The sequence below is a fragment of the Hippocampus bargibanti genome, linkage group LG03 (genome assembly GCF_051943395.1).
Source record: "Hippocampus bargibanti isolate YZ-2025 linkage group LG03, ASM5194339v1, whole genome shotgun sequence".
NCBI lineage: Eukaryota > Metazoa > Chordata > Actinopteri > Syngnathiformes > Syngnathidae > Hippocampus > Hippocampus bargibanti.
Window position 1 is genome coordinate 4,019,376 of NC_142736.1, and position 25,638 is coordinate 4,045,013.

Consider the following 25,638-nt stretch of genomic DNA (forward strand, 5'->3'; position numbering starts at 1 on the left):
TCTTCTGGCCTTCTGGCGGCTTTTGGGTGCAACACGAGGTCCTCAGACAACACAAGTACAGAAAAATACATTGACGTGATGGAAGGACTGCTACAATGTGTCCTTTTTTTGGTCAAGGGCGGTCCTTTAGTGACGTCACTTACGGACTCGTCACCAACTCAAAAACAAGACTTCCTGAATATTCAGCGAGAGTCTTAAAACGTAAAATATAGCTTTATGCGGTGGGATGTTTGTAAAATACGCTCAGCAGAAGTCATTTGAAGACATTTTATGTCACTAACTGGGGGCGGGACTTTCTGAAAATGCCCAATTTGCAGCTCAATTTTTTGCAGATTTTTGACAATTTAAGTCATTTTTATTGGTGTTTTGCATTTGACTAAAAATATCATACTGCATGTTTTGGGTATTTTAGATGCTATAAAATGTTTTTCTGTTGTCAGTTAAAAAACAAAAAAGTGACGTCGGTTGTCCTTTAAAAATACACTCCACACAAAATATCGCACTGAAGCAACTTACAAACGAATTCAACTTCAGAACGACTGTTCGGAACGTATCTCGCTCGTAAGTTGAGGAGCATTTCTACAGTTTGTTTATACAAGCCTTAAACATACTTATATGAACCTTAAACATACTTATATAAGCCTTAAAGATACACTCCATACAAAATATCGCACTGAAGCAACTTACGAACAAATTCAACTTCCGAACAACTGTTCGGAACGTATCTCATTTGTAAATTGGGGACTGTCTGTATTCCAAACCTCTAAAACCAAATAATCCCTGAAGGCTGAAACTTTCCGCAATTTAAACCCCGACCCAAAACCAAACGAGTAATGCAAACTATTGCAATTGAAAATGGTTCCAATTTCCGCAAGAGAGTCATTCACACGACGCCGCTTTCCTCATTTGGCTCAGGCCGACTGTCTGTCTGTCGGCTGCCATTTTGGGGGGATCCAATAGCTCAACGTGAAGGACCCTCGGCGACGGCTTTGTTTGCATCCTCGGCGCGCAAATATCAATCAGCGGCTTCAATGGACTTAATTGCTTTGGAGAGACGCTGGGAAAACACTCGTGATTAGTCGACAAGGCATAAAACGGGAGTGCGGATGAATAATGAAAAACGCCTATTAGCGAACATCTGCAAGCCGCTAAAAATAAAACTGCTCCCTTTTGGTTTTTTGTGTCTTTTCATTTGATGGCTAAAAGAACAAACTGATTTTGAAAATGTTCAATGACATTTGCAGATTAGGTTAATAACTAATTTTCAACTCAGTCCCATTCACGAATCTATTCTAGATACAGTAAAGTCTTGTTATATCGATATTCAAGGGAGTCCGAAAAAATATCGATATAACCGGGACTATCAATATATCCGACCCTGTTTGCATGTAATTTTCTCCGTGCGTGCATAGAAATAATATCGATATAACCGGGACTATCGATATATCCGATATCGATATAACAAGACTTTACTGTAGCTAGCTCGATAGCAAATAGAAAGCGAGCTATTACACACACACAGAAGATGTGAAAAAGGCACTATGGCTAAAACGCACGCGAGATTTGGAATGTGTGTGAAGAGCGCTATTTGCTATCCAGCTGGCTAGCTATGTATCCTGCTAGCTAGCTCTCTATTTGCTATCTATCTATCTATCTATCAAGCTAGCCAGCTAGCTCTCTAGTTGCTACCTATCTATCTAGCTCTCTATCTAGCTCTCTATCTATATCTATCTATCTATCTATATCTCTATCTCTCTCTATATATATATATTAGCTATCTATTAGCTAGTGAATTAGCTTGCTATCTATTTGAGTTACTTCCAGGTTGAGTGAACGCTGGCGCGTGTGGCTGCCGCTGCACACCCACAGAAAAAAAATATCCTGTGACTGTAAAGTGACCTTGAGAGTTTTGAAAGGCGCTTAGAAATCAAAGGTATTATTATTATTATTATTATTATTATTATTATTATTATTATTATTATTATTCTGCAATTGAAAATATGATGTAGAATTTGTTCGGGTTTCGTTTTTTATGCTTGGGTGCGGATAAAGTGCGAGCCATGGCCATGTTTTTTTTTTCCTTTCCACAAGGGGGCAGCATTTGCCTTTTGTCCATGTTAATGCTTTGTTACAACTTGAGCTGTTGTTAAAGGCTTATATCAACCAAGATGTATGTAAAGGTAACGTCCGACTTACGACCGAGTTCCGTTCCGACCAAATGGCTGTAAGTCGGAATACATTCAAATGCTAAATGACTGGCAAACTGGTGCCATCACGCGGTCGATTGATGTGCGAGAGTAAGATACTAGCTGGCTGGCCAAAATAGTCCGACGCGTTGCCTGCCTGCTAGCTAGCGCGTTGCGGTGCCAGGCGTAGAATAAAAAAAATAAAAATAGGGTCTGGAGGTCTTGGTCGTAAGTATGGGTGGTCGTAAGTCGAGATGGTCGTAAGTCGGATGTTACGTGTATTCTATTTTGTAAAGCTGCCCCCATTTCAAACTCAGATAACTCCAGACCCATATCATTTAGGAATTACCTTTTTTTCTGATGAAACCAGATAGTTGAAGATTTTGAATGCTGTGTTGAATGTATATGTAGTCCTAAAACTTAATATTCTGTGGGTCCTGGACTTCGAATGACAATGACAAAAACCCTGGCACTGGAGTGGACACATTTTAGCACGTCTGGCCGTCAATTACTTAAAATAACAATAACAATAGCAACAAAAACAAAAACAATAACAATAACAAGAATAAGTGTAATAAGAGTAATAAGAGTAAGAAGAGTGATAAGAGTAATAAGAGTTGATTCGCTAGCTAATATTTGCTTGCTAATAGCTATCTATTCGCTAGCTATTAGCTATCTAATCACTAGATATTAGCGAGCTATTAGCTAATTCACTAATTTGTTAATTTGCTAGCAAGCTAGCTTGCTATTTAATTAAGTTACTTCAAGGTTGAGGGAACGCGTGTGGCTGCCGCTGCTCACCCATAGAAAAATGACTTTGACGCCCATGCTGTAGAATGTACACAAAGCACAGACATGACTCCTTCCCTTCCATTGAATTCTGCAACCAAATATTCCCGGCATTGACTCTTCCGGGCATGTTTTGGAGAAGGTTGAACGGAACCAGCGCGGTGGGGACTTACCACGATGGGCGTGTCCCTCACGGTGTTCTCGGGTATGACCACGGAGTAACTTTCTTTTTCCCACTGCGGCGGTTGGTTTTTCACATTGGTGATGGTGACGGCCAGTTCCACCGAGCTGCTCCGGTTCCCGCCGTCTGTGGCCACGACCTCCCGGGTGATGTAGGTTCTCTGACGCCGCGGCAAGAATATGAAATGGATAGACGGGGAAAAAAAAAGGTGGAAAATTTGATTTGTGTGCTCAAATACGGGTAGCATCCGATTTACGACCGAGTTCCGTTCCGACCAAACGGTCGTAAGTCGAAACGGTCATAAGTCAAAATGGTGATAAGTCGAAATCCATTCAAAATGTTGAATAGAGACTCGAAGGCTAAATTACACCCAAACTCCGCCCCTCTGGTGCAATCACGCGGTCGATTGCTGTGCGAGAGTGAGATGCATGGCTGGCTCGGCCAAAATTGTCGTACGCGTTGCCGGCCTGCTAGCGCGTTGCGGTGCCAAGAGTCAAATTAAGATTTTTAAAAGAGGGTCTGGAGGTCGTGGTCCTAAGTACGGGTGGTCGTAAATCAAGCTGGTCGTAAGTCGGAGGTTACCTGTAATTTGACAACACAAAAAGGAAGCCACTCTCAGGGCGCCGTCTTGAAGTAAAAAAACAAAACAAACAAAACGAAATAAATAATGACAACATAAAATGGCAGCTACTCTTGCGGCGCCATCTTGATGTCAGAAAAAAAAAAAACATAAATACAGGTAACATCCGACTTACGACCGAGTTCATTTCCGACCAAACGGTCGGAAGTCAAAATGGTCATAAGTCGAAATCAATTTAAAATATTGAATAGAAACTCGGAGGCTAAATTACACCCAAACTCCGCCCCTCTGGTGCCATCACGCGGTCGATTGCTGTGCGAGAGTGAGATGAATGGCTGGCTCGGCCAAAATTGTCGTACGCGTTGCCGGCCTGCTAGCGCGTTGCGGTGCCAGGCGTAAAATTAAAATAACACACATTTTTGCACATCGTCTGGCAGGGAATGAGTTAAAAACAAATCAGGGTTGTTGTTTTTTTTATTATTATCATTATTCATTTTTTTTTTAGAAATCATGATGGCCGCAAAATTCTCATTTCCATTTTCCATTGAACGCGCTAAGCTAATCAAGCTAATGACGCCACTTCATAAGCCCTCCAGAGAAACCCCCGTCATGTCTTCATCTCCATCAAATCATGTAAGAGACACGCTAAGCGCTAACGTCACATTTCCGTGCCCGGGAGGAGCTAGCATGCGTTTTTTTTTTTTTTTTTTTTCACGTCGGCGTCTGGTGTAAGAAATGGCGGCGGGTAAACATGTGATTGTGTCATCATTTGAGTGTTTTTTTTTCTTGGTGCGAAATGAGACGTCGATATTTCTCCTCGGGCCACGCACGATTCAAGGCGGGCGCAATCTCTCGGAACGAGCGGCAGCAAGCCAAGAAATTGCACGTCGGCGAGATGGTAGCAGTGATAAAAGTACAACGGGAGGAACAACATCCTCAGGGATTGATCTGAAGCTTTCTTCAGCCGTCATCTGTTCTTCTTTGAAGGTGTCGGACGTTTCGCTTCTTATCCAAGAGGCTTCGTCAGCGAACCAAAATCTTTTGCTGGTAGTTTCGGCCCTATATATATATATATATATATATATATATATATATATATATATATATATATATATATATATATATATATATATATCCCTACTGTCCAGAGGTGGTGGTGCCAGACCTCTGCTATGAAAGGTCCCTGCTCTCAGGTTGGGGGGAGCAGAGGACTATTCCTTGAGGCTACACTGACGACTGCTATTGTCCTGACTGATGGGGTCTACTAATAAATAATTACATACATACATACATACATAAATAAATACATAAATAGATAATCAAACAAACACATGCATAAATACATGAATAAATACAAATAATAAATAACAAAAGAAACAAATACCTAAAAATGAATAGGCAAATGAAAAATAATTAGGCAAATGAATAAATAACCAAATAAATACATCAATAAATAAACAAATAAATACATAAATAAATAAAGATAGTAAATAACAAAAGAAATCAATACCTAAAAATGAATAGGCCAAAAAATTATTTGACAGATAAATAAAAAAATAAATAAATACATACATGGACAAATAAATAAATAAATAAACTAACCAACTAACTGAATGAATGAATACATAAAGAAATAAAATAAAGAAATAACAACAAAATAAACAAATACCTAAAAATGAATAGGCCAATAAAAAATAATTGGCAAATAAATAAATAAATACACGAATAAATACATATACAGATAAATAAATCAATAAATAAATAAATAAATAAAAAATAAATAACAACAAAAGAAACAAATACCTAAAAATGAATAGGCAAATAAAAAAATATTAGGCAAATAAAAAAATAAATACATAGACAAATAAATAAATAACCAAATAAATTAATACATTAATAAACAAACAAGTAAATGCATAAATAAATAAAAAATAATAAATAAGAGACAAAAACCTAAAAACGAATAGGCAAAAAAAATAAACAAATAAATAGACACATAAATAGACACAAATAAATAAATAAATAAATAAATATCAAAAGAAAATAGATATATAAAGAAACCAACATCTGGAATAGGCAAATATAAGAGAATTAGGCAAATAAATAAATAAATAAATACATATGTAGACAAATAAATAAATAACCAAATAAATAAATAAATACATGAAAACATAAATAAATCAAAATAATAAATAACAAAAGAAACCAATAACTAAAACCGAATAGGCAAATACAAAAATAATTAGACAAATAAATAAATAAATAAATAAATAAATAAATAAATAAATATAAAATTAAGAAATAACAGCAAAAGAAAGAAATACCTAAAAATGAATAGTCAAATAAAAAATAATTAGGCAAATAAAAAAATTAATACATAGACAAATAAATAAATAACCAAATAAATTAATACATCAATAAATAAACAAGTAAATACAAAGATAAATAAAAAATAAAAAATAACAAAATAGACCAATACCTAATAACAAATAGGCAAATAAAAAAATTACAAATAAATGAATAAATAAATATAAAATTAAGAAATAACAACAAAAGAAACAAATACCTAAAAATGAAGACACAAATAAAAAATAATTAGGCAAATAAATAAATAAATACATAGACAAATAAATAGCCACATGAATTGATACATTAATAAACAAACAAATACATAAATAAAAAATAACAAAAGAGACCAATACCTAAAAACGAATAGGCAAATAAAAAATAATTAGACAACTAAATAAATACATAGACAAATAAATAACCAAATAAATAAATAAATAAATAACAAAAGAAAACCTAAAAATGAATAGGCAAATAAAAATAATTAGACAAATAAATATATAAATACATACATCGACAAACAAACAAACAATTAAATATAAATAAATATCATGTGCAAGTGTATGCACCGTTGTGACCACCATTTACCTGCGAAATTGGCTGGTTGACATAGACCCAACCAGTCAGCGGGTTTACCCTGAGGTACTCCGGCTGCTCGCCGGACATGGAATATGTGATGGCAGCGTTGGTTCCAAAGTCGTCGTCGTGGGCCGCAACTCGCAAAAAGCTGGTCCCGATCATCGTGTCTTCGCGAAGGAAGTCTACCAGGAAAGGATTTGGGCTTTTAACACAAAATAAGGAACAGACCATTTGTTTACAAATGTCTTATTTAGCTCATTCACTGCCATTCGGGAATTAAATCGGGAAGTGAAAATATGACGATTCCCGAATTAGTTCAGTTTTTCATACTTGAGTGCCGATACAGCGCTGGTCATGGCCTCTAGCAATGTTTTTTTCTCTTGCGCAAGGGGGCAGCATTTCCCTTTTTTTCCCATGTTAGCGCATTGTTCCACCTTCTGCTGTTGTTAAAGCACCATACACAGGTAACATCCGACTTACGACCGAGTTCCTGTCCGACCAAACGGTTGTAAGTCGAAATGGTCGTAAGTCAAAACCCATTCAAAATGTTGAATAGAGACTCGGAGGCGAATTGACATGCAAACCCCCCCCTTGAAGTCGTGGTCGTAAGTATGGTTGGTCGTAAGTCGAGCTGGTCCTAAGTCGCATGTTACCCGTAACCCAATGTATATGTTGTATTTTGTACATCTGCCCCCATTTTAAGCTCAAATAACTCCAGACCCATATAGTTTAGGAATTAACTAATGAAATAAGAGAGTCGAAGGTAACTAATGCTATATTGAATGCTCCACAAATAACCCGCACAAGCCATCTGTACATTTTGAAGAGTAGACAAGCAGCCTTTTACTGAGCGAGCTGCTAGTTCTGTAGCCACAAGGGGACATAGGTCTTCTTGTGCCGGTCCCAAGCCCGGATAAATACAAAGGTTTGTGTCAGGGAGGGCATCCGACGTAAAAGCTTGGCCAAAACAAACATGCAAATCAAAAAGCCGAAAGGAAAAGAAGAAGAGACAAGCAAGGAACCAGCTATTAATGAAGTTTCGAGTTAGTCTGCATCTGTTGCAATATCACAACTTCCAAGACGTATAACCCAAGCTCCTTGAGACACGTTATGCAAAAAGTTATCAAGCCATCAACAACCATCACAAAGGTCAATAAAACAACTTTATTCTACAGTACAGTTTATTTCTTTAATGTCAATAAAATATCACATTTATTACATGTAAAATGAGGTATATTTTGTGGAGTTTTAAGGCTTATAAAATGAGAAAATTATGTTTTATGGGGACCTGGGAACGGATTATTCTCATTTTAATGGTTTCGTATGGGAAATTAATGTTTGGGATACACACATTTCACCTTACACACTCTGTCTTGGAACCAATTAAGTTTGTAAACTGAGGTATCGCTGTACTTGATTGGGAATAATGAAGTATCAACATGTTATATAGATGACTCCATTGGGTTGTTTATTTGACACATTTTGTTGCATTTTGAATACACTGATACCTTGGCTTACGAACTTAATTGGTTCCCAGACAGAGTGTGTAAGGCGAAAAGTGTGTATCCCAAACATTAATTTCCCATACGAAACCATTAAAATGGGAATAATCTGTTCCCATGTCTCCATAAAACATAATTTTCTACTTTCTGATTTTCTAAGCCTTAAAATTACACAAGATATACCTTATTTTATGTAGAATAGATGCCCTAGGAATTATCCCTTGTAGGTGCTTTCTCTGCCATCATTTTACCTTGTTCCTCATCAATTGTGTTCTGTTTAGCTCGGTTGATAGCTTTTTGCTAACTGGCAGGTTGACTGTCTAGCTAGCTATTATCGATCTATCTATTTGAGTAACTTCTGGGTTGAATGAATGCTGGCGCGTGTTGCTGCCGCTGCTCACCCACAGAATAAAAACTTATCCTGTGACTGTAAAGTGACCTTGGGAGTTTTCAAAGGAATGAAATGGAATAATTATTATTTTGCATCAAGTGTTCAGATTGCTTTTGCGAGTTATTTGTGGAGCCTGATTGATGGGAATTTTAACCTTGCAGTCTACACTCTGCCTTTGAACTATCAAAGTTGAAACGAGTCCAAATTTCACTGTTTTCGATCCATTTTCTCACTCTCTGTCGTCTGCATGTCTCTTCAATGTTTAAACCACCTCGCCTCACTGCTGCGTTCTTGACCAATCACGTGGCTTTAACCAAAGACTAGGGGCGGGGTATAGAGGACAAAAATGAGTTGTATGCCAAGGTAAAATTATCATAAATGAAAAAAAAATGAATTGGCTTGTTGAATGGAAAGTCATAAAATGGTCTTCTTTTGCACTCACACTCATAGCGGATGTTCTCAAACTTGGGGCTGTTGTCATTCTGGTCCACGATGAGAATGTTGAGCTGGCAGATGCCAATCAGCGGGTCGTTGGCCTGGTCGGTGGCCGTCACCGTCACCGCGTACTCCCGCTGACGTTCGCGGTCAAATTTCCGGGCCGTCAAAATCGTCCCTGAAAGAAAACCAGAAAAGACGGACGGACGGACGCTCGTTTGTCACATGGCGGCACAACGGTAACCTTTGACCTCGCCGTATTTTGCTCCGATTGCTGCATTGAGAAGCTGGATTGATTGTGCACGCTGTAAAAACGGATTTCATCACACGTCGGGTTTTTCCTGGTTTAATAATAATAATAATAATAATAATAATAATAATAATAATAATAATACATTTTACACTCAACCCCGACCGAATAAATCAAAAAGATAAAGTTAGCTAGCTAGCTAATAGATAATGAATAGCTAGCCATTAGATAGCCAGATAGCCAACAGCTAGCCAGCTACACAACTTACAGCCAGCCAGCTAGACAGCTGATAGCTAGCCAGCTAGCTAATGGATAGCTAACAAACCAATATGGATGTATTGCATTGTATTTTAATTCAATAACAATAATAACAACAACAATAATAATAATAATAATAATAATAATACATGTTATTTCTAAGCACCTTTCAAAACTCACAAGGACACTTTACAGTCACAGGATAAGTTTTTTTTTTTCTGTGGGTGAGCAGCGGCAGCCAAACGCGGCAGCATTCACTCAACCTGGAATAACTTAGATAGAAAGCTAGCTACCGAGCTAGCTATTAGCCAGCCAGGTAGCTAGTTCGATATAGAGCTAATAGATAGCTAGCTAGTTAATACATAGCTAGCTAGATAGATAGCTAGCTAGCCAGCCAGCTAGACCGCTAATAGATAGATAATATGGTATTGAATGGTTTGGCTTTAGCAACAGGTAAAGCTGGAACAAAGTGCGAACATGGCTAAAAAAGGGAAACGATGGCCCCTTGTGGAAGGGAAAAATGCCAGAGGTCTGACCAGCGTTTATCGACACCCATGTATGAAAAAATAAAACACATTTGGGAACGTCATATTTTCAATTCCCGGATAATGCTGGACTAGTATCGTCATTAAAAAAATGGCAAAGAGGCACTAAACAGTTTTATTTGGGTAACTGTTTAGAGTTACTGGCGACGGGGGAAGAAATGGATTTGGAGTAGCTGGAAAAGGTGGTGGGCAGGGTGCAGAGGGTCCAGTCAGATTTTCTGCGCTCTTGTTTTTCGATTCTTACAGTGTGCAAGTACTCAAGAGTGGACTCCGATCCGATAGCATGTACATTTCCGTACAATATTCCGTACTACCAAATTGCTTCAAGGACAACCGACGTCTCCGGACAAGTTGTGTCCATAATTTGTAAAATGTCTTCAAATGACTTCTACTGAGCGTATTTTACAAAGATTCCACCGCATATTTTACGTTTTAAGACTCGTGCTGAATATTCCGGAAGTCTTGTTTTTGAGTTGGTGACGAGTCCGTACGTGACGTCACTGAAGGAACGCCCCTGACCGAAAAAAAAAGGACACATTGTAGCAGTCCTTCCATCACGTCAATGCTTGTTTGGTCTGAAAACCTCGTGTTGCGCCAGAAGAGGGCGTCCAAGCCCCATATAAGGAATTTATCAACCTGTGGAAATGGAGGTGGCCACAAGAGGTCGCCATTTTCTGCCTCTTTTCTGGGACGCTACATTGCAGTCCACATGCCTCAAAATGACACGGACTAAATTCTTTAATTGATTGCAAACGTGTATGCTTTCCTCTTCAGAACTATTTGAATCATATTCATAACCGGATAACTGGACTCCATCTACTTCGGGTCGGTTCATAAACTATTGAAAGCGCACATGGGGAAAAAAGACTTTGCGGTGGGGTCAATTGAAATGCGCGACGTTTCGGCGCACCTGTTTCGGGGTGAATGCTGAAGGCGGGCACAGTGGAGTCTTTGTGCATGAAGCCGTAAGTGACCTTTCCGTTGGAACCCTCGTCCGCATCCACGGCGTCAACCCGAAGCACAAAAGTCCCGGCCGGCTGGTTCTCCAGGACCGTCGCCTTTTCCCGGTATTGTTGGCACTGGTGGAGGGAGAGAAAGAGGAAGCCAGAAAATGATGTCATCTTTTATTAATTAAACGTGCGCAGTTCATTCGTATCAGCTATTTTATGATTGAGCGATTATTGATGAGTTTTATTGTTCTGTGTATTGTTCTTATTGTAACGTGTCATTGGGTGTTCTGAAAGGCGCTTGAAATAAAATGTCTTATTCTTATTCTTATCATCATATTATCATCATCATCATCATCATCATGATTATTATCATCATCATCATCATCATTATCATTATTATTATTATCAGTATTATTATTATAATTATATTATCATCATTATATTATTATCATTATATTATTGTCGATATCATTATTGTTATATTATTATCATTATCGTTATATGATTATCATTATATTATTATTGTTATCGTTATATTATTATCGTTATTATATTATTATTGTTAGATTATTATTGTTATATTATTATCATTGTCGTTATCGTTATATTATTGTCGTTATTGTTATTACTCTTACTCTTATTCTTGTTCTTATTCTTACAATCATTATGTTATTATCATCATCAACATCATTATTATTATTATTATTATTATCATCATTAATATTATTATTATTATCATCATCATTATTATTACGTATTATCATTATTATTATTATCATTATATTATCATCATTATATTATTATCATTATATTATTATCGTTCTCATTATCGTCATATTATTATCGTTAGCTATATTATTATTGTTATATTATTATCGTTAGCTATATTATTATTGTTATATTATTATCGTTATCATTATATTTTTATAGTTATATTATTATCTTATCGTTATGTTATTATTGTTATCGTTATGTTATTATCATTATAGTATTGTCGTTATCATTATATTATTATCGTTATTGTTATATTATTGTCATTATCGTTATATTATTGTCGTTATCGTTATATTATTATCGTTATCATTATATTATTATCATTATTGTCATATTATTATCGTTATTGTTATATTATTATCGTTATTGTTATATTATTGTCGTTATCGTTATATTATTATCGTTATCGTTATATTATTATCGTTATCATTATATTATTATCGTTATCATTATATTATTATCATCGTTATATTATTATCATTGTTATATTATTATCATCGTTATATTATTATAGTTATTATATTATTATCATTATCGTTATATTCTTATCGTTATCATTATATTATTATCATTATTGTTATATTATTATCGTTATCATCATATTATTATCGTTATCGTTATATTATTATCATCGTTATATTATTATAGTTATCATTATATTATTATCATTATCGTTATATTATTGTCGTTATCGTTATATTATTGTCGTAATCGTGATATTGTAGTCGTTATCGTTATATTGTAATCGTAGTCGTTATTATTATCATTATTATTATTATTATTATTATTATTATTATTATTATTATTATTATTATTATACCTCTGGCAGTGAATGAGTTAATATTCTCCGAAGTCTGCACTTCCACTTCACTTGAGCCGTTAAATAGCAGCGAAAAATTGCGACGGAGCTTGTCATAAATCTATCCGACGCGCGCACGCGCAGCGGCTAGCGCATGTACAATTAGCGGTGAAAATAGAATCGAGTACTTTTCTGCACGAGCTTCATTAATTTGTGCAATTTGGCCCGGAAAAGCAAGAACAGCTTGTGGGGGCCGCAAAGGCGCAAACATCTTGGCGGAGAGAAATGGGACTTTATGTATAATAGATTGATTTTGAAAGTCTCCCTCGCAGCCGTTGCGCTGCTAATGTCGTAGCGCCGAGCCTCACTGCTGTGAGACGTCGGTGGGGGAAATCAAGAAGGACAAATTAAAGCCGTGTCAGCCTACAGGACGTCGGAAGGAAAAACGGGGGCGGGACCAGAGCGCCTGCCCTGCCTGCGATCACATACAGTGATACCTCAGCGTAGAAACGCTTTAGCTTACGAACATTTCGTTTTACGAACATTAAATTCGCGAGAATATAATCTTGGCATACAAACTAGTTTTTGGGCAACACACAGAGCGCCACAATGGCTGGCAGACTAGTTTTCGGCGGAAGAACACCAAACCACACGGTCAAACAGCGCCACTGTCGCTGTCAGACTTCTTTGAGTGCACTCAGAGCAGACGTGGTTTTGGGACCGAAAAAGACCCCGCCACAGGCTAGTGTTAAGCCGAAGAGGACACAAAAGAAAATGATTGTCGAGCAGAAGAAGGAGATCATCGAAAAACACCAATGAGGTGTGCATTTGGGTGACTTAGCATACCAGTGCCAGTATGCTAAGTCGACCATTGCTACGTGTAGCTAAGGGTGTTTCTGTGTTGTCTAAGCAATAGTCTCAGGCAATAGAAGATGTTGAAAAACTCTCCTTCCAAACAGTAACTCCCTCCCTCCACCTCCTCCCACTCCATTCCATCAAGCCATCAAAGACCATCACAAAGGTAAATTAAACAACTTTATTATACAGTACAGTTTATTTATTTAATTACAATGGAATAGCATATTCATTATACATAAAATATGGTATATTTTGTGTAGTTTTAAGGCTTATTTAGTCGAAAATTATGTTTTACGGGTACCTGGAACCTGATTATTGTCATTTTTAATGGTTTCCTATCGTAAATTAATGTTTGGAAGACACACTCTTCGCCTTACACACACTTTCTGGGAACCAATTAAGTTTGTAAGCTGGACACTCCTTCACAAACTGCTTTGCTCCAGAATCAAAACAATGGCTTCAGAGAGTTCAGATTGGGAGAAGATGCTTTCTTGTTACTCATCCAGTTACGAATATGATTCAAATAGTTCTGAAGAGGAAAGCATAACTGTTTGCAATCTATTAAAGAAGTCCTTCTGTCTGAATTTGAGCCGTCTGGACTCCAATGTAGCGCCCAGAAATGCAAAAAATGGCGCCCAAGCTCTGATTTGTCAGCTGGGAATTCGTGTCAACTTAAACCTTCTCTATGCGTGTTACGGCAATTGGCTGCGAGACCAAAACAATTCACGATGGCGTTATTTATGTAGTTTTCCTTCTAATTTCGCCATCAACATGAAGTTTTCAGACGTAAAAAAGTATCCAAAATGCATTGTTTGTCACTTTCTCGGTCAGGGGTGTTCCCTCCGTGACGTCACTTAGGGCATCGTCATCAACTCGAAAACAAGACTTCCTGAATATTCAGCGCAAGTCTTAAAAGGTAAAATATAGTTATATATCGTGGAATCATTGTAAAATATGGTCAGTAGAAGTCATTTGAAGTGATTTAACAAATTATGGACGCAACTTGTCCACAGGTGTCCTTTAAAGACAGATTTTGTCAATTTTTGTAGCAGCCACGAACCAAACGAAATGCCGTAGCACCTTCTATAGCAGCCTGAAGAACTACATCCTCTGTTGGGTTTCCCAACCTTTCAATCTGATCGGTTTGCCCCAATGCGGAATTACACATGACGCCATAAGCTAGCAAAAGTGCATCGTCTGACAGTAGCGCTCAACATGGTCTCTCTTCTGTGAAAACGACTGATTTTCTCGCTCAATTTCTCGGTTGAGTTCCTGACCTCCGGGACACGGCTGGTTAGTTTTGCCTGTGGAGTGGGAGGGAGGGCGGGAAGTCTGCACCGCTGACCGAGTTCAAGTGCTGGAAGTTTAAATAAATAATAATAATAATAATAATAATAATAACAACAAGAAGAAAAAGAAGAAAAAGAAAAAGAAGAAGAAGAAAAAAGAAGAAGAAGAAAATGAAGTGGTGGGCCAGATTTGGCCTTGACTTTGACTCCTGTGATATAAGGGATTAGCCAGCTAACTGAATAGAAAGAGAGCTTAGCTAGCATGATCGCTAGCTAGCTAGCTGGATCGATAAGTATGGGATTTCACAAATTTGATTTGCTTTCGTGGACCGAAGAAAATGAAGTGGCGGGCCAGATTTGGCCCCCGGGCCTTGACTTTGACACCTGTGATAGAATGAATTAACCAGTTAACTGAATAGAAAGATAGTTTAGCTAGCCTGCTCGCTAACTAGCTTGATGAATCAGCATGGAAGTTCATAAATTTGGTTTGCTTTCGCGAGCCGGATAAAATTATTTGGCGGGCCAGATTTGTCCCCCGGGCCTTGACTTTGACACCTGTGATAGAATGAATTAACCAGTTAACTGAATAGAAAGATAGTTTAGCTAGCCTGCTCGCTAGCTAGCTTGATGAATAAGCTTGGAAGTTCACAAATTTGGTTTGCTTTCGCAAGTCAGATAAAATTATTTGGCGGGCCAGATTTGGCCCCCGGGCCTTGACTTTCACACCTGTGATCAAAGGAATTAACCAGCTAACTGAATAGAAAGATAGCTTAGCTAGCCTGCTCGCTAGATAGCTTCATTGATAAGCATGGAATTTCACAAATTTGATTTGCTTTCGCGGGTCGGATAAATATTATTTGGCGGGACAGATTTCGGGCCAGATTTGTCCCCCGGGCCTTGACTTTGACACCTGTGATCGAAGGAATTAACCAGCTAACTGAATAGAAAGACAGTTTAGCTAGCCTGCTCGCTAGCTAGCTTGATCCATTAGCATGGAATTTCACAAATTTGATTTGCTTTCGCGGACCGAATAAAATGAAGTGGCGTGCCACATTTGGCCACCGTGCCTTGACATTGACACCTGTTATCAAAGGAATTAACCAGCTAACTGAATAGAAAGACAGTTTAGCTAGCCTGCTCGCTAGCTAGCTTGATCCATTAGCATGGAATTTCACAAATTTGATTTGCTTTCGCGGACCGAATAAAATGAAGTGGCGGGCCACATTTGGACACCGTGCCTTGACATTGACACCTGTGATCAAAGGAATTAACCAGCTAACTGAATAGAAAGACAGTTTAGCTAGCCTGCTCGCTAGCTAGCTTGATCCATTAGCATGGAATTTCACAAATTTGATTTGCTTTCGTGGACCGAATAAAATGAAGTGGCGTGCCACATTTGGCCACCGTGCCTTGACATTGACACCTGTTATCACAGGAATTAACCAGCTAACTGAATAGAAAGACAGTTTAGCTAGCCTGCTCGCTAGCTAGCTTGATCCATTAGCATGGAATTTCACTAATTTGATTTGCTTTCGCGGACCGAATAAAATGAAGTGGCGGGCCACATTTGGACACCGTGTCTTGACATTGACACCTGTTATCAAAGGAATTAACCAGCTAACTGAATAGAAAGACAGTTTAGCTAGCCTGCTCGCTAGCTAGCTTGATCCATTAGCATGGAATTTCACAAATTTGATTTGCTTTCGTGGACCGAATAAAATGAAGTGGCGTGCCACATTTGGCCACCGTGCCTTGACATTGACACCTGTTATCAAAGGAATTAACCAGCTAACTGAATAGAAAGACAGTTTATCTAGCCTGCTCGCTAGCTAGCTTGATCCATTAGCATGGAATTTCACAAATTTGATTTGCTTTCGCGGACCGAATAAAATGAAGTGGCGGGCCACATTTGGACACCGTGCCTTGACATTGACACCTGTTATCAAAGGAATTAACCAGCGAACTGAATAGAAAGACAGTTTAGCTAGCTTGCTCGCTAGCTAGCTTGATTCATTAGCATGGAATTTCACAAATTTGATTTGCTTTCGCGGACCGAATAAAATGAAGTGGCGGGCCACATTTGGACACCGTGCCTTGACATTGACACCTGTTATCAAAGGAATTAACCAGCTAACTGAATAGAAAGAAAGCTTAGCTAGCCTGCTCGCTAGCTAGCTTCATTGATGAGCATGGAATTTCACAAATTTGATTTGCTTTCGCGGGCCGGATATTTATTTATATTGATTATCTTTTGCCACGGATCCACTTTGTGGGCCTTGAAAGATCCGTCAAAAAAAATAAAATCTTGCAATATGAGGCACCCTGCTTTGAAAACAGCATGAAGTAAAGGAGTAAAAAAAGTGCACAATAAGGCACATTAAAGTTTGTCTTTTTGCACATTGGAGCGACGGAGTGGGACGACTCCCATGTCGGCGAAAGCTTTGAATTAAAGAGCGAGACGAGGGTCCGACCGGCTAATCGCTCCTCCGGGGAGCTTGATAAACAGACGAGGTACAAAGACAACGAGCCTGAGTGGGAGAGAAAGAGGACTTACGTGGCTTGGGAGAGGATCACTCGGCGGTGAAGAGGTGGAAAAGTGAGCGAGAAATCAGCTTTCGCCAAAACAAAGGTGTTTCGCACGATAGGGGCTCGCTAGCGCACGGTGAAGACACGTGACAACCGACGAGCGTTGACCTCGATGCATAAAGGTCAACACCAATAGAGGATGCAGTAGTTCCTGAGGCTACTAAAGAAGCAAGGCCTGCTACAGGAAGTGCTACGATGGTTCTACATGCCAGTCATCCAATCAATCCTGTGTTCTTCCATCACGATTTGGGCTCTTGGTTGCTACAAAAAGTCCAAAATCCAACTTCAACAGACAGTTAGGACGGCGGAAAAAAATTCTACGCACTCTCGAGCACTAGCACACTGCAACAATGAAGACAAGAGCAAGGCTACTGGACCCTCCGCACCCTGCCCACCACCTTTTCCAGTGACACCCCTCGGGCAGGCGCTAGCCATCCCTGCGCTACCAAATCCAGCAGATATTGAAGCAGCCTTTTCCCTTGTCGTCATTAACTCTCTAAACAGTAACCCAAATTTAACGGTACAGTGATACCTCTGTTTACGAACCCCTTGGCTTACGAACTTATCGGTTTACGAACGTGAAATTTATGAAAATTTTACCTTGGCATACAAACTATTTTTCGGGATACACAATGAGTATTGTGTCATTCGCGAACGAGCCCGTTCTCCGCTGCCAGGAAAATGGCAGCTGACTGTTTTTGTCTTTTATTCCCAGACGACAGAGAGAGAGAAAATGGATAGAAAACAGTGAAATTTGGACTCATTGCCACTTTGATAGTTCAAAAGCAGAGTGTAGACTGCAAGGTTAAAATATCCAATCAATCAGGCTCCGCAAATAACCCACACACGCCATCTGTACACTTGATGCAAAAAGCTATCAACCTAGCTAAACAGAACACAATTGATGAGGAACTGGGTAAAATTATGACAGAGAAAGCAACAACAAGGGATCATTCTTCAAGATGGTGGAAGAAGAAGGCTATGTTCTTCATCAAGTGTTTAATGCTAGTGAAACCGGCCACTCCATTCCATCAAGCCATCAACGACCATCACAAAGGTAAATAAGACCACTTTATTATACAGTACAGGACATTTATTATACATAAAATAAGGCATATTTTGTGTAGTTTTAAGGTTTAGAAAATTAGAAAGTAGATAATTATGTTTTATGGGGACCTGGGAACAGATTATTCTCATTTTAATGGTTTCCTAAGTGAAATTAATGTTTGGGATACACACTTTTCGCCTTACACACTCTGGGAACCAATTACGTTCGTAAGCCAAGGTATCACTGTATAGTGCCTCTTTGCAGTGTTACACAACCCTGTGGAACACCAACCCCTTATAATCATTGTATAGCCATTGTAGTTCCACCTCTGTACTAACTAGAACCCCTGTTACTGACCTATATAATCTCCAGCACCAGATACTCTGAGGCGCTCAAAGACCTCAGCATCATTGTACGACAAACACAGCGACTGATCACTTCAAAATGGTTCACCGATTTTCTGCACCAACTGTAGAACTGTTGTCGGATTTGATTCTTAACTGAGCGGTCACTAACTTACATTAAGGAACGGCCTTCTATACGTATTTGTCATGTCCTCGTTTATGATACGAGTGCGGCTTGTACTAGCGGAGACAAAATCCTTGTGTGTTCTACATACTTGGTCAAAAAAGATGATTCAGTTTCTGATGCTACAGAAAAGGGATGGGTCGCCGGTTGGTCACCTTTTCAAAGACGGGTTTGTTGTTATTGACGTCGTCCACGCCGACCACCACCTGGGCCGTGGACGACAGGGCCCGAGGGCCTCCCGAGGCATTGTCGTCCGTCGCCGTCACGTTGAGGACATACTCCATGCCCTCCAGGTGAGGCGGAGGGCTGGAGCGCAGACGGATCAAACCTGGAGAAGGAGCAAAAGCGGGGGTGAGTCGTTAGCGAGCGATCGCACGGAGTCACGACGCCACCGTGCGCCCGTTCGGACCATTTATGAAAGACCTCAAACCGGAGTCCATCCTGGCTGACTTTGGTTCGGACGTTTATCTGGAACGGTGGTCAGTCAATGGCAACAAATATCGACGAGATCTACTATGTGCTCTCCAGTCATTCGGAGCAAAATGATAGGCCACCCCCCTTCCCCGACGCTACTCCAAGAAAAGAAACTGACAAACAAAGTAGAAGTAAAATCGGAAAACCCAAAAACCAGATCCCGGATAAAAAGCGGTCCGAAAAGACCTGTACGGTGTCCGGGCTCTCCCTTAGAGATAAGGTAAGAAGCTCAGTCATCCGGGAAGAACTCAGACTTGACAAACCAGATGAGGTGGCTTAGACATCTAATCAGGATGCCTTCTGGACACCTCCCTGGTGAGGTGTTCTGGGCATACCTCACTGGTGGAAGACTCCGAGGACGACCCAGGATATGCTGGGGAGACTATGTCAGCCAGCTGGCTTGAGGATCCACCAGGAAGAGCTGGAAGAAGTGGCTAGTGACAGGGAAGTCTGGGCTTTCCCTACTGAAGCTACTGCCCTCACAACCAGACTCCAGATGGATGGACAAAAACAAAGTCAAGGGAGAAATCCCAAACGCTGCCGGTTAGCGGTTAACGACCCAATACCCATGAACTTTAGATTGGTCGCCAGCTAAAGACAGAGTCCACGCAGGCCTGCAATTGGCAGACCGCGAGTCAATTTCAAGTCTTCATACCGACTTCAAGTCAAACACTCGCCAATCAAACCACACGGCGCTACCTGGTGTGGTCGGCGTAGCGCTAGTAGTCCGTTTGTTGCTATTTGCGCAGAAGTCATAATAATAATAATAACAACCCGTTTCATTTCTAAGTGCCTTTCAAAACTCTCAAGGTCACTTTACAGTCAAAGGATAAGTTTTTATGTGGGTGAGCAGCGGCAGCCCAACGCGCCAGCGTTCACTGAAGCCGCAAGTAACTCAAATAGATAGAAAGCTAGCTAGCTAGCCAATCGATAGCCAACAGATAGCCAGGCAGCCAGCTAGCTAATAGATAGCTAGCCAGCCAGATACCTCAGCTTACGAACTTAATTGGTTCCCAGAAAGTGTGTGTAAGTGTGTGTAAGGCGAAAGGTTCGTCTTCCGAACATTTACTTCCCACAAGAAACCATTAAAATGAGAATAATCAGTTCCCAGGTCCCCATAAAACATCATTTTCGACGGACTAAGCCTTAAAACTACACAAAACGAAATCGAGAACATCAAATACAGTGATACCTCGGTTTACGAACCCCTTGGCTTATGAACTTTTCGTTTTACGAACGTTAAATTTATGAACATTTTACCTTGGCATACAAACTGTTTCGGGATACACACTCAATGAGTGATGTGTCTTTCGCGAACGAGCCCGTTCTTCTAATAACAAAATGGCAGCCGACTGTTTTTGTCCTCTATTCCCCGCCCCCAGTCTTCAGTTAAAGCCACGTGATTGGTCAAGAACGCAGCAGTGCGGGGAGGGGGGGTGTTAAACATTAAAGAGACAGGCAGACAACAGAGAGAGAGTGAGAAAATGGATAGAAAATAGTGAAATTTGGACTCGTTTCAACTTTGATAGTTCAAAAGCAGAGTGTAGACTGCAAGGTTAAAATATCCCATCAATCAGGCTCCACAAGTAACCCGCACAAGCCATCTGTACACTTGAAGCAAAAGGATATCAACACAGCTAAACAGAACACAATTGATGAGGAACTAGATACAATTATCGCAGAGAAAGCACCTACAAGGGATCATTCCTCAAGATGGTGAAAGAAGAAGGCTACGTTCCTCATCAACAAGTGTTTAATGCTGACTCCATTCCATACAGCCATCAACGACCATCACAAAGGTCAATAAAACAACTTTATTATATAGTACAGGACATTTATTATACATAAAATAAGGTATATTTTGTGTAGTTTTAAGGGTCAGAAAATTAGAAAGTAGATAATTATGTTTTATGGCACAGGTGTCAAAGTCAAGGCCCGCGGGCCAAATCCGGCCCGCCACATCATTTTTTTCGGCCCGCGAAAGCAAATCAAACTTGTTAAATTCCATGATGATTGCTAAAATCTGAGCCAAAATTTCATATTTTTGGATGTCAACCACAATAAAAATCATTATTCTTGACTTCAGATTTGAAAACAAGTTATTCGTTAATTTGCTGTGTGCTCTATTTGTAATATTTGAAGGGATTTAAACATTCTAATGGGTTCCCCAAATTCATAACGGCCCTCGAGAGGAAACCATAACTACAATGTGGCTCGCGGCAAAAAAATGACTTTGACAACCCTGTTTTATGGAGACCTGGGAACAGATTATTCTCATTTTAATGGTTTCCTATGTGAAATTAATGTTTGGGATACACACTTTTTGCCTTACACACTCTCTCTGGGAACCAATTACGTTCGTAAGCCAAGGTATCACTGTACTCGTCGGACTATGACAATTGTATTAAACTTGCTGGATAAGGACCTCTTCACTTCTGGAAAATGTGCTACTTTAGCGACGCGAGTTGCTATGCGACGGCTACGAGCGCCCAAGGCCCGATTGGGACTGCGGTTAGGGCTCCGTTGCCCACCTCCACCTCCCCGCCTCTTTTCACCCCCCTCGCCATCCCTGTCATGCGTCCGGTGTGGGCGACTCATCTGCATCCCACTCGGCTTTGAATGACTCTCCTCTCTCTCTGTTAGCGCTTTGTATTCATATCATAGCCCGGCTGCTCTTTTAGCGTTGTGTGTGTTAGCGTCGCACGTGTGTGTGTGGGCGAGCTTGGAGTGTGAACAGTGCTTATTACATCCACCTTATCTTCACTGGGCAGGACCAGGTGCTATCGCTGTCATGTGTTCATTTGCTTGTTGTTTTGCGAAAGGAGAGGGCGGCAATATACATCGCGGCGCTCGATCTGTGTTTACCAGAACGGTGATGCCAATGATTATGGCCGCCAGATGTATGATTTGGGGGTTGTTCAAAGCAAAAGGGGATGATGACCTGTGTTTTTTTTTTCTTTTTTTTTTTTTTTCGAAACAACGGGGGCAAGGGGTACATTTAGTGCGTGTCCATGAGTGAGTGAGCGAGCGAGCACATGTACACTTAAAGGACAACCGACGCCTCCGGACAAGTTGCATCCATAGTTTGTAAAATCGCTTCAAATGACTTCTACTGAGCGCATTTGACAAAGATTCCACAGCATATCGCTATATTTGACCTTTTAAAGGACAACTGACTTTTTTTGTTTTTTTAACTGACATCAGAAAAACGTTTTATAGCATCTAAAATACCCAAAACACGCAGGCTGATATTTTTAGTCAAATGCAAAACACCAATAAAAATGAGTTAAAGTGTCCAAAAACTACTTAAAAATGAAACCGGAAATGGCCAGTTTCAGAAGGTCCCGCCCCCTTCTTCGTGACGTCACGCCAAGACGTCTTTGCATTGCTACTGAATCAAAACAATGGCTTCAGATTCGGAGAATATGCTTTCCTGTTACTCATCCTGTTATGAATATGATTCAAATAGTTCTGAAGAGGAAAGCATACGTGTTTCATTTCTTTTTTATATAATATAAGAATAAATTTCATTTATAAGCACCTTTCAAGACTCCCAAGGTCACGTTACAGTCACAGGATCAGTTTTTTTTTTTTTTTGTGGGTGAGCAGCGGCAGCCACACCCGGCAGCGTTCACTCAACCTGGAAGGAAGCAAATCAAATAGATAGCTAGCTAGCTACCCAATAGATAGTTAATAGTTAGCTAGCTAGATAGCTAGTCAGCCAGCCAGCTAGATGGCTATATAGCTAATAGATAGCTAGCTAGATCACAAATAGATAGCAAATAGATAGCAAATAGCTAACTTCTCAATTTGATGACAAAATAATAATAATAATACAGTAAAGTCTCGTTATATCGATATCGGATATATCGATAGTCCCGGTTATATCGATATTTTTTCGGACTCCCTTGAATATCGATATAACGAGACTTTACTGTAATAATAATAATAATAATAATAATAATAATAATAATAATGATAATATTAATAAATTTCATTTATAAGCGCCTTTCAAGACTCCCAAGGTCACATTACAGTCACAGGATCAGTTTTTTTTTTTTGTGGGTGAGCAGCGGCAGCCACACCCGGCAGCGTTCACTCAACCTGGAAGGAAGCAAATCAAATAGATAGCTAGCTACCCAATAGATAGTTAATAGTTAGCTAGCTAGATAGCTAGCCAGCCAGCCAGCTAGATGGCTATACAGCTAATAGATAGCTAGCTAGATCACAAATAGATAGCAAATAGATAGCAAACAGAGAGCAAATAGCTAACTTCTCAATTTGACGACAAAATAATAATAATAATAATAATAATAATAATAATAATAATAATAATAATAATAAATTCATTTATAAGCGCCTTTCAAAACTCCCAAGGTCACGTTACAGTCACAGGATCAGTTTTTTTTTGTGGGTGAGCAGCGGCAGCCACACGTGCCAGCATTCACTCAACCCGGAAGGAAGTAAATCAAATAGATAGAAAGCTAGCTAGCTAGCCAATAGATAGCTAGAAAGCTAGCCAGCCAGTTATATAGATATATAGCTAATAGATAAGGTTTGTTCGAGAAGCTAATGATAGCGACTTCAAAACAACAAAAGAACAAAAGAACATTGCGTCTTTAATTGAAACAATCCATTGTGCGCTGATCAATCGGAAAACATAAAATGGCCGGTGGGTTCTTACGCTTTCATGATGTGAAGAAAAAAGGAGTCCCGCAAAGAAACACCATTAAACATCAGCTCACTTGTTCAAAATGTTTTTTTAAATCACCTTTGAGGGGATGTTTTGCCCCCCCCCACCCCGCTCCTTCTTCTTTTCATTCATCTATTTTTCAATTGAAATAATATGTGTGGCTTCACGAGATGTATTGAATTTGATTTAGGTTGTCTTTTAACTGTTAAATTATTATTATTATTTTTTTTTATAAAGAAGAAGAACCGATCGCAAAAAAGACCAAAGGCGTTCCAGATACGACATCTTACAACTCCCAACGCTTTTCATGTTGCTTTCATTGAAAGAGCTGAAAGCCTTCACGCAGACAATCGTGTACTGTCGTGTGTGTGTATATATATATATATATATATATATATATATATATATATATATATATATATATATATATATATATATATATATATATATATATATATATATATATATATATATATATATATATATATATATATATATATATATATATATATATATATATATATATATATATATATATACATATATATATATACATATATATACATATATATATATACATATATATACATATATATATATACATATATATATATACATATATATACATATATATATATATATATATATATATATATATATATATATATATATATATATACATATATATATATATATATATATATATATATATATATATATATATATATATATATATATATATATACATATATACATATATATATATACATATATATATATACGTATATATACATATATACATATATATATATATACATATATATATATATACATATATATATATATATATACATAATAGATAGCTATTAGCTAGCAAAGCTAGTTATGAATTTGGAGGAACCATTAGAAGGTTTCATCCACTCATATTACATATAGATTGCACACCAAATTGATAAACGACTAGTTTTCAAATTTGAAGTAAAAAATAATGACTGTCATTACACACTGCAGATACGAGGAACGTGTCCAGTTGTATACATCACTGTCATCCGGAATCGTAAAAACGCTCAGATGCATCGGCTTCACTTCACGTGCCAAAAAAACAACAAACATTTCATTTAAAGGACAACCGACACCTTTTTTTGTTTCCTAACTGACATCAGAAAAACGTTTTAAAGCATCTAAAATACCCAAAACACGCAGTATGAAATTTTTAGTCAAATGCAAAACATCAAGTGATTTAAAGTGTCCCAAAACTGCTACAAAATAACTGGGCAGATTCAGAAAGCCACGCCCCCTTTTCTCATGACATCACGCCAGGATACTCCTTCACAAACTGCCACGCTCCAGAATCAAAACAATGGCTTCAGAGAGTTCCGATTCGGAGAAGATGCTTTCTTGTTACTCATCCAGTTGTGAATATGATTCAAATAGTTCTGAAGAGGAAAGCGTAAATGTTTGCAACCGATGAAAGAAGTCCTTCCAGATCTGGACTCCAATGTAGCGCCCACAAAATGCACAAGATGGCGCACACTGGGCTGATATGTCCGCTGGGAATTTGTGTCAACTTACAACCTTCTTTATGCGTGTTACAATT

At 38.7% G+C, this 25,638-nt stretch overlaps 1 protein-coding gene across 1 annotated transcript in view; it reads right to left on the bottom strand.

The window, feature by feature from the left end:
* The window catches only part of LOC148899998 (neural-cadherin), a 297,995-nt gene that overhangs the window by 144,349 nt on the left and 128,008 nt on the right, over positions 1-25,638 (bottom strand). Inside the window, 5 exon segments of the mRNA XM_088991547.1 lie at positions 3,149-3,316; positions 6,671-6,843; positions 8,997-9,167; positions 10,953-11,121; positions 19,030-19,202. Coding sequence (XP_088847673.1) covers positions 3,149-3,316; positions 6,671-6,843; positions 8,997-9,167; positions 10,953-11,121; positions 19,030-19,202 — 854 coding nt within the window.